The sequence below is a fragment of the Triticum dicoccoides genome, chromosome 5A (assembly GCF_002162155.2).
Source record: "Triticum dicoccoides isolate Atlit2015 ecotype Zavitan chromosome 5A, WEW_v2.0, whole genome shotgun sequence".
Classification (NCBI taxonomy): domain Eukaryota; kingdom Viridiplantae; phylum Streptophyta; class Magnoliopsida; order Poales; family Poaceae; genus Triticum; species Triticum dicoccoides.
In genome coordinates this window covers 604,906,552-604,916,997 of record NC_041388.1, presented here as the reverse complement: position 1 = coordinate 604,916,997, position 10,446 = coordinate 604,906,552, and the positions used below count along the sequence as shown (strand labels likewise).

Here is a 10,446-nt window from a genome sequence, read left to right as displayed (position 1 = left end):
AGCCAAGGCACGCCCCCGCCTCCCCTCGCCTCCTCCGCTCGCCGCGGATCCCACCTGAGCGATCGGAGGCGCCATGGACCCGTGCCCGTTCGTGCGGGTGCTGGTCGGCAACCTCGCCCTCAGAATGCCGGTCGCGCCGCCCGCCGCCGGCGCCGGCGCCGGCGTCCACCCCTCCACCTCCCCCTGCTACATCAAGATCCGCCTCGGCAAGATGGCCTGCCAGACCGCCGCCGCCCCGCTCGTCCTCTCCGACGCCGCCGCCGCCGAGCAGCCCCCCTCCGGCGCCCTGGCCGCGGCCTTCCACCTCTCCAAGGCCGACCTGGAGTGGTTCGCCCGCAAGCCCTCGCTCTTCTCCCCCTCCCGCGGGGCCGCCACGCTCAAGGTGTCCGTCTATGCCGGCCGCAAGGGGACTACATGTGGCGTCAGCTCCGGGCGGCTGCTCGGGAAGGCCACCATCTCGCTGGATCTCAAGGGCGCCGAGGCCAAGCCCGCGGTGCTGCACAGCGGCTGGATTTCCGTCGGGAGGCGCGGCGTTGGCGGCAAGGGCGGCGGGCCCGCGGCCGCGGAGCTCAGCCTCACCGTCCGCGCGGAGCCCGACCCCCGGTTCGTGTTCGAGTTCGACGGCGAGCCGGAGTGCAGCCCGCAGGTGATGCAGGTCCGGGGCAGCATGAAGCAGCCCATGTTCACCTGCAAGTTCGGCTGCCGCACCAACAGCGACCTGCGGAGGTCGGTGGCGCAGACGGAGCGGGAGGCCGCCGGGAAGGAGCGCAAGGGGTGGTCCGTCACGGTGCACGACCTCTCCGGCTCCCCCGTCGCGCTCGCCTCCATGGTGACGCCCTTCGTCGCCTCGCCGGGGACGGACCGCGTGAGCCGCTCCAACCCGGGCGCGTGGCTCATCCTCCGGCCCGCGGGCGACGGCGCGTGGGAGCCCTGGGGCCGCCTCGAGTGCTGGCGGGAGCGCGGCGGGGCGGGGTCCTCCGACAGCCTCGGCTACCGCTTCGACCTCCTCGTCCCCGGCGTCGACCACGCCGTCCCCATCGCGGACTCCACCATCGCCGCGTCCAAGGGCGGCAAGTTCGCGCTCGACCTGACCGCGGCGCAGCCCCTGAGCCGGGGGAGCACCCCGGGATGCAGCCCGCGGGGCAGCGGCGACTTCAGCCAGTGGCCTCTGGGGAACTACCGCGGGTTCGTCATGTCGGCCTCGGTGGAAGGCGAGGGCCGGTGCAGCAAGCCCACGGTGGAGGTCGGGGTGGCGCACGTCGGGTGCGCGGAGGACGCGGCGGCGTTCGTGGCGCTGGCGGCGGCCGTGGACCTGAGCATGGACGCGTGCAGGCTCTTCTCGCACAAGCTCAGGAAGGAGCTCTCGCACCTGCGGTCGGACGTCCTCCGGTGACCGCCTGCACGCATTCCGACGAGCAAACTGTACAAAGTAGCCGAGAATGTAGAAGACGATTTAGCCGGTTCTTTAGTTGGTTGCGGCGGTGGTAGTTCGATTTTGGCGATGGGTTAGTAGTTGGTTCGGATCGCTTTCTTTTTTTGTGAGCGGCAGTGTGGTGTGGTTGTGATTTTTTAGTTGGCTACTCCACTTTTAGCCTCCTTTGCTAGCTGTTTCCCTCTATGAATCAAATCAAACTGAGAGCCTTTGTGATCTACTACTACTCCATTTCGAGTTTGACCTTTGTAGAACGAGTCCTTTTGCAACGAGTGAAAAGATGAACTGGTAGTACTCATTTGCGATTGAGACTGACAGACATGAACCCGTGATTCCGCAGAGGATAAACCAAAACCCAAAGCATTTTTGTCTGCAAGGTATCATTGCCACGCGACCTGCTTTTGCATATAGTACTAGCCGAAACGACTGTCTACAAGTGTGATTTTCAGATGAACAAAAGCTTGGCCTGGCCTTTGGATGCTTGGAGGAGCAACTGGTCAAGGCAACCCTGCAAGTAATATTTTTCGAAGGAAAAGGACCTGCGAAGGGGAGCAACAGGGAACGCACGGCACAGCGGGGCAGGAGGACGAGGTGCATGAGGGGTGGGGGCACGGCGATGGCAGGCGTGGTGGAGGAGTACGGCCGGTCTCCCTGCCCATCCGGCACGCCCGCCAGTCACCCGCCGGCCGGGCGTGGCAGCGAGGCAACACACACGCCAGTGGGGTGGGGTGTGCGATGGGGGTGTGGGGCTGGCTACCGGCTGGGCTGTGAGCCTAGCGTTGGAGGGGGCGTTGGGATTGGCTGTCGTCTGCGCTGCTCCCGCGCCCGCTGGCGATCGGGCGTGCGATGGGGCCGCCCCGGTCCGCTCCTTTCGGGTAAAGAGGAGGAGCGCCCCATGCCAGCTAGTGCCGTACCTTTCCCTCGAAAAGGAGAGAGGAACGCTGACGTGGGTTTCGAAAAACGGACGCCGGGTTTGCCAGATGAGGTTTCGGCCTCGCGTATCGGATAGGAACAAAATGTTTCGATCTTGGGTGTTTTCAGACCTGGGTTTCGAAAAACAGACGCCGAGTTTGCCGGATGAGGTTTTGGCCTCGTATATCGGATAAGAACAAGATGTTTTCGATCGATAAGAACAAGATGTTTCCATCTTGGCTTGCAAGTGCCAAATTAACTTTCAAAAAATAGACCAAAGAGTTTTCTGGTTAGATTTTTGTGGCCTCTTTGGTTCAATAAAATTTCGTAAGAATTTTTGTAGGACTTCGTTTCTCAGAAAATTTCCTACGTACCATGTTTGCATTGCATTTACGCAGAAAAAAAATCATGTTTCCATTGCCGGAATAGAACCGAAGGAGTTCATATAACCGAAATGTCTTTTGGTGCTTGGGCTCCATGGAGCTCATTTTTGTTTTTGATGTTTTTTTACAAAACAAAAAAAATGATGTTTCAATACTTCAAAAATTCTCGGGAAAATCAGTATCATATGGATGTATACTTTGCGTGTGCACTTTTTCAGAATGAAAGAGTCAACATGTCTATGATAGACATGACACATCAGTCCTTCAGAAAAAAAATTATGTGTTTTTCCTACTGGGCAACCATACAATTTATTAAACACTACCGTGCTTTTAATTCATGTAGTGTGACTCAACATGCCATGTCATTCAATTGTTATGTTCGACGTAGCCATATGCTTCAGAAATCTTCTGAACCAAAGAGACCCATTTATGTGTCTATGTGTTTAGTCCTTTAGTATACTGCCCGTAAATTGTACAATATATGTTGTACCCCAATCATATATGCCAAATTTATGTTCAACGTGTACTATAGTAAACATTTCTGGGCCAAAAACAACACCCTATGCCGGATTTTGCGACAAGAGTCATGTCATGTACTACGAAGTACCGTATATTTTCTCATTATTACATAGGCTTCCTATGAGCGAACAAATTTCCTAGTTATAGCTATTGAAATACAACTCAAAACATTGCGATTTGAATGCCCTCGTTGATGCATAGCTTTTTGAAATGGAGGTAAAAAACTTTGCCTCATGTCGTTAATTAAGAAAAGTGTTGCCATCCCACACATGACACATCATCCTCGCTGATGCATAGTCAAAGTGAAGCAAAAGTTAGGGTTTGTGCCTCTCGCCGGCGCCGACGCAGGTCCGCCTCGTCTCCGGTGGCCCTAGGGCCATGGAGGCGCGGTGGATCCTGACAAGGGCCGGCGGGAGGGCTCCGTTTTTAGTCGTGTTTTTCGATCTTGTTAGGGTTTGTGTCCTACTCAGGAAGGCGAGACGGCGGCGGCTCCCTGAAGGTGGAATAAAGGTCTCCCCGCTTAGCCCCCGTTCCGGCGGTGCGTCTAGCATCGCTGGTGGGCGTGTGGAGGTGTGTCTCCGGCAGATCTATCTTTGGTGGATTTGCTCGGATCTCGTCGTTGTTCGTCTACGTTCGTGTGTCTTCGGTTTGGATCCTTCCGATCTACGTTATTTTTCATCGGCGGCGGTTGCTGTTCTGGGGTGCTGGCCCTATGGGGCCTTAGCACGACGACTTCCCGACTGTCTACTACAACAAGTTGTGCCCGGCTCCGGCGATGAAGGGGTGATGACGGCGGCGCGCCTTCGGCTCGCTTCGGTGCTTGTAGTCGTCGCTAGGTGGTCTACGAATCTGGATGTAATTTTTATTTCTGGTATTCATTGTACTGCCATGATTGAAGATGAATAGATTGGAAGTTTTTTCGCAAAAAAAAAATGAAGCACACACACTACATTTGAGGTCGGCTGTACCCTGCCTATAGTTGAGCATTAACATGATCTACAACTTATCAACGCCCTATCCCAGTCCATCTCCTCTGCCCAGGTCGACCCTACCGATTCCTCTCCTCCGGCAAGGTCGCAAGGACACCAACGTCAAGGCTTCCCCGTGTCCCCTCCCTTCCCCGCCATCGCGAGGAGGCTGGCGTCGGGCAAGCCCTAGACGCAGCCAAGGAAGGTGGCGACGGGGAGCTTGCTATCGCGCTCGAGTGGGCGCCTGGATCGTATTCGCCTGATCCGTCCGGCCATTCGGAGGAGCTCCGCGCCTTCGCGTGGTAAGCTGGTGCGGTGATCCGGGGTGAGCTCCTGGACCGGATCCGGCCGTTCCGTCTGATCCTTCCAGCCGTTTGGGACAGTGCGGGTGTCCGACGGTCGGGTTCGCCCAGAGGTGCCTGATCTGGATCGGGACGCCCTGTAGCCTTCGTCCTCTGCTTGGTATGCTTCTCTGTATGGATCTGGGTCGCAAGACTTGTCGATCCTCGATGCGGTTGGAGCTGGAGGTGGGGATTCAAATCGGGAGAAATCCCTAGCCGGCCTTTCGGTTGCTGCGGCGGCGACGCTTGAGGGTGCCATTTTTCTCTATGGAGACGCTCGTCAGATCTGCTTCTACTTCCAGCACACCATTTATCTCCCGGGTGAAAGCCCTAACTGTGGTGGGTTACGACGGCGCCTTCGGCCTCGTTCCCTTCTTGAAGGTGCCGCCTTGGAAGCTGTGTGGCTGGTGGACACCGTTGGGTTGGCGTTGGCGGCGATCTGGATCAGGAGGTGGTGCGGCGTCGTGTCTACCGCGTCGACGACGGCGGGTCTTGGTGGCATGGTGCAGCTGAGCCTCGGTGTCCGATACGTCTTGATGGACGAGCGCATGGCGATCGTGCCATCTGGTTCCGTGGTAGCATCGACGACAATATGGCCTGGCAAGATGTTTGCTTTGATCGCTCTTGGACATGGAATAGTTGAAGATGGCGGCGGCAGATGCAGAGCGTGTGCATGCGGTGCTCACTGCAGGTCAGCCAAACCGGGTGGTGCCCTCGGCCGGATGGTGAGACTACCGGATTATATAGTACACGTTCATGCGGTTCGGGCACATTATCAAGAGCGTTCGACTTTGTTCGCCAGACGGGTGGCTTCAAGTTGATCCCTGTATTCATGTTTTTTTTGCGGGAATCTCTGTATTCATGTTGTTAGATTTTATTGAATAATAATAAAGATGGTTGTGTGCATCATTGATGAAGATGAAGAGGTTCGGGGTCATTCTCCTTTGAAAAGAAAAAAACAACGCATCGCGATGGATATGCTTGTTCGATGTTAGTTCTGTTTCGCACACATGACACACCATCACCAGTTCACCACCACCACCGCCACCACCACATAGAGTTGCTATCAGCGTCAAAGACCACGTGACATGTTGCCGTCTCTGAGCTGTGTTTGCAACTGTGAGAATGCAGGGGTGGAAATTTCAACCTCTTTCCATTATCTGAAAAAAAGACGTCGCAGTTCGGCAACCCTAACCGACTGGATGCCGGCGGGCTAAATGCTGTCATCCACGCCACGGCGCGGCCGGTTCGCGGTGCACACCAGCACCAGCCACTCGTCTATGCCACCAGCACACGGGCATCTCCTTTGCCTTCCGAAACACATATTCTTTCCAAGCGATTACGTACGGCGTGAAGAGGAGGAGCGGACTAGAATCAGCGTCTCCGTCCGGCTAGCTGGTGCTTGATGGACGATTCAATCGCGGAGAAAACCAAGCCCGAAATTAAACTTGGCGGAGGAGGGGAGGGGAATGCTGGTTGATAGCTGCGGCTGCCAATATCCAGACGCCGCCACACATTGCGTACACGTCTGAGTCATGACAACTCACGCTCGCCTGGTGCGGCTAATGTATGGCCGCACTCAACCAAGAAAATCACGTAACACACGCATCGCGTCGGATTAGAGCGTCTACAACCGGACAAATACCCACCGCTAACATCCGGCTGTCCAGTAGGGGTCCGGACACAATCTACACTTCCTGTATCAAACCCAAATCTAAAGCGGATATGGGATACCCGTGTGCGCTTGGGCCCGCCTGTCACGTATGACTAACAGCTAGGGTCCGCACCAGTTCGGTCATATCTGTCTCCCTCTTCCTGCTCGAAGAAGAATCTTCTCTTCTCTGTTTGCCCTCCTCCATGTTGCCGCCATCGGACTTCCGCCGGTATTGGTGATCAGCCGCCATTCCCAATCAGGGCTTCACCACCGGATGCCCCAACGTACGCCACCACGTTAAATCCCCTCATATTTTCACCCGGTGTTGTATGTGTTCGATGAAATGTGCGAGAAGGTTTTTAATTCTTTCGGTCATTACTTCTAGGTCACCGGTGGATTCTGCGTGGAATGGTGGCTATGTAAACGATGATCTTGACGCATATTCAACGAGTTCATCGCGTCGTCGGATTCAGACAATGAGGTGGCCAAGATGACAACGATGATGATGAACATCAAAGAGGAGTTCTAGAAGGCAGATGAGCACGCCCTAAACTTCAGAGGTTTCATCAAGGGGCGGATAGTGATTCCGCGTGATAGGATTGCCGGTGCACGACTTCTGTTCAAGGACTACTTCGCAACTATCCCATTATTCCATGAAACTTTCTTAGTCGTCGCTACCGGATGAGTAGAAACTTGTTCTTGCGGGTAGTGGAAGGCGTGGAGAAGGTTGTTGACAACGTTAAGCTGAGGAACAAATGTTGTGAAAAACTTTCTTTACCTTCTCTGCATAAATGCATTATTGCTCTCTGGATGCTTGCTTATGGTAGAGCAACAGATGCAATTGATGCAGAAATCCGGATAGGCAGACCACGGTCTTGAACATCATAGTGCAATTTTCACGCACTATGGTGAAGGTGTTCAGACCGGAGTACCCGAGTACCTGAGAGAGCCAACTATGGAGGATACACAAAATTTGTTGGCGATTGAAGCAACAAGAGGATTCCCCAGTATGCTAGGTTTAATTGATTGCATGCACTGACAGTGAAAGAACTGCCCAGAAGGTTTGCGTGGGCAATATCAAGGTCACGCCCAAAAAGCCACCATCATATTTGAAGAAGTGGCATCGCAAGACTTGTGGATTTGGCATGTTTTCTTTGGCACGTCAAGTTTGTGCAATGACATCAATATGCTCCAATGATCTCATTAGTTTAAGAGACTCTGTGACGGGGAAGCTCCACCGTGCAACTATACCGTCAACGGACACAACTACATCATGAGGGTACTACCTTGGCGATGGTATCTATCCTCAGTGGGGCAGCGTCTGTGAAGACCATATCTGACCCCCAAGGCAACAAACAATCCTGCTTCGCAACAATGCAAGAGACGGCTAGGAAGGATCTGGAGAGGGCGTATGGAGTGCTCCAAACTCGTCGGGGTATTGTTCGTGGACCTACGATGATGTGGGAACCGGAGACACTTTGAGAGGTCATGACATGTGTGTAATCTTGCACAACATGATTTTCATGGATGAGGGTGAAGCGGTAGCGCACACGCATGATTTCGAGAAGCCCGGTGCTCAGGTCGTACTCCCGAAACAAGAGGTAGAGAGCATCGCCAACTTTTTGAAGATGCATTAACAATTGTGAGATCAAGAGGTGCATACACAATTTCTAGATGATCCATCTTCCCATGAAGTTCGGCGGCTGCACTGTAGGGTGGTTCAACCGATGGAGCCCGGTGGTTAGATTTGTGGTGACAGGCTCGCGCCATCGATCGCCTCGCCGGCGTGCAGCTGCAAACGTGCTACAGTGGATCCATGGAGATAGGCCGTTGTTGTCGAGCCTGTCCGGCTGTTCCTCCGAGCTTTGCCAGCTTGCCAGGGGCACGTACGAAAAGGAGCGGCACCGCACTGTGCCACTGTCGGTCGATCGACGCAAATTAATCGCGCGCGTGTGGTCCTCCACGAGGGTCGTACGTCTGTACACTGTGCGCAGGCGGTACATCCACGCACCATGCTAGCGTGCTGTTCCTGGCGCTGCGGGTTCACGTGCATGGCGTCTGCAACATGCATGTCCTGCGCGGTACTGTGTGGGAAAGCATGTTTTGAAACGCCTGGGTTTTCGTAGGAACCAATTTTTTTTCCTTTTTTTGTTTTGAAATTCAGCTCCCTTCATTTTTGTGTGTTATAGCCTTATTATAGGAGCAGCAGCGGATTCCTGAAAACTGGAGTCGTGCAGGATGCTGTTCGGCAGCCTTGGCTGGCAGGAAATGCGGACGGAGTGACAGAGACGGCATTTGGTGCGAGAGCCAAGCGGCGCACGCGCACCGTACGTGCGACTGTGCGGGACATCAGGTTGGGGGTGCGTCGTCGTTTGCGTCGGCAAAGGGATCATGCAGGCGCTCGTGCGCTTCTCGTGTTGCGTACGGGCCAACCTCCACGGAGGCTTTGCTTTGCTGCTCTTCGCTGAGGACACTCTAAACACGTTAGTTTTGGCCGACCTTGCCACTAGTGGTACGTGTGATTTGGACGCGACGCTTTGGATGCGAGCTGCAGCATCATCCCATGCGGAATGCTCGGGACCTTTGCGCCTTGTGGTGTTGTGGGAGAGGATACGTATGAGGTATGATCAGGCGTACAATAGGGTTATCTTATAATCAACGTTGAGGTATATAGACGAGAAAGCAAAATATATGAAAGGTTTCTTTTCTTCTTCGATACGTGAGGATATGTTAGAAAGAAAGATAGGAAAATTTTCAACATCCTATGAAATGTCTCGTCTTAATTACATGTTTTTCACTTCAATGTTGGTCATTCGTAAGCACGAGATAACCTATTGTAGGACATGTTCTTCCTTTTGTGTTTGTAAGATGATGGGGAACCAAAAAAATATATTATCTTATCAACTACTGTAGATGCTCTTACGGCGTTACTATAAAAAAGTTCACGTATCTAACTTTTTCTATCCCATCCGGTTTTGTGCCATTCATTTTTCTGCATGCAATCAGCAATTCCTTGATTTGTGCAGGGTTTTCCATAGGATGAGTAAATATGTGATCGTCATGGGTCCGGGGACGAGTGCCTCCACACATAAAGTTTACTAACAAAATATAAATTATATTTCACAAAATCATATGGTGAAAATTCTCTTTCGAATACAAAACTAGTGACATACTTTTCATTCTATAGAAATCATTTGTTATTACTCCCTCTTTAAGGAAATATAAGAGCACTTAGGTCACCACTTTAATGATCTAAACACTCTTACATTTGTTTACAGAGAAATTACTCCCTCTGTTTTTATTTACTCTGCATATTAGAGTTGATTGAAGTCAAACTTCGTAAAGTTTGACCAAATTTATAGAAAAAATTATAAACTTTTACCGTAACAAATCTATATGATGTGAAAGTACATTTAATAATAAATCTAATAGTATTGATTTGTTATTGTATATGTTAATATTTTTGTTTATAAACTTGGTCAAAGTTTATAAAGCTTGACTTTGACCAAAGCTAATATGCGGACTAAATAAAAACGGAGGGAGTATTTATTAAAATAGTCAAAGTTTTACAAAAATACGAGGGAGCCTAATAACCCAATCAAAGGGTCATTGGGTAGCAGAGATAAAGTTCTTTATGGAAGGGAGAGAGTTTATTCCCATGAAAATCAAGTGTGAGCAAAGTAGAGTGGCAGATCGGTTGGCGTCGTATACTATAACTTTTCACGTATCTAACTGCAGATGCTCATAATACTAGGTTATGTTCAAGAGTGTTGTAAGTAACTAGACAAATTAACATACCATGTTTTCTGGAGTAGGTCCACACCACCAATTCATACCTTGCACCACTAAGAAACAACTCAATCGGATATGCATGAGAGCGCCTATTCACCGGCTGTAGATGAGCATCCGCACTGTTATTGATTTTTGAATTATTAGATATCGGAAACATACTCCCTCCGGTCCTTTTTAGTTCGCATATAAGATTTGACTGAAGTCAAGCCTCGTAAAGTTTGACCAACTTTATAGAAAAAAGTACCAACATTCACGATCTGAAATCAATACCAATAGATGTGCCATGACTTAAAGTTTCATATTGTATAACTTTAGCACGGCAGATGTTGATATTTCTTTATATAAATATGGTCAAACTTTGTGAAGTTTGATTTTAAAAAATTCTAATATGCAGAGTAAAAAGGACCGGAGGGAGTACATCATCTTAGTAGCAGATCATCCTTCA

At 51.5% G+C, this 10,446-nt stretch overlaps 1 protein-coding gene across 1 annotated transcript; it reads left to right on the top strand.

The window, feature by feature from the left end:
- Positions 1–6: 6 nt before the first annotated feature.
- LOC119303307 lies at positions 7–1,655 on the top strand. Its single transcript, XM_037580425.1, has one exon. The coding sequence runs from the start codon at positions 74–76 to the stop codon at positions 1,391–1,393; it is 1,320 nt and encodes a 439-aa protein (XP_037436322.1). The 5' UTR covers positions 7–73; the 3' UTR covers positions 1,394–1,655.
- Positions 1,656–10,446: the final 8,791 nt, after the last annotated feature.

Bases quoted from the DNA above. Each gene is read 5' to 3' on its own strand.
- LOC119303307 (XM_037580425.1), top strand. From the start codon at position 74: ATGGACCCGTGCCCGTTCGTGCGGGTGCTGGTCGGCAACCTCGCCCTC.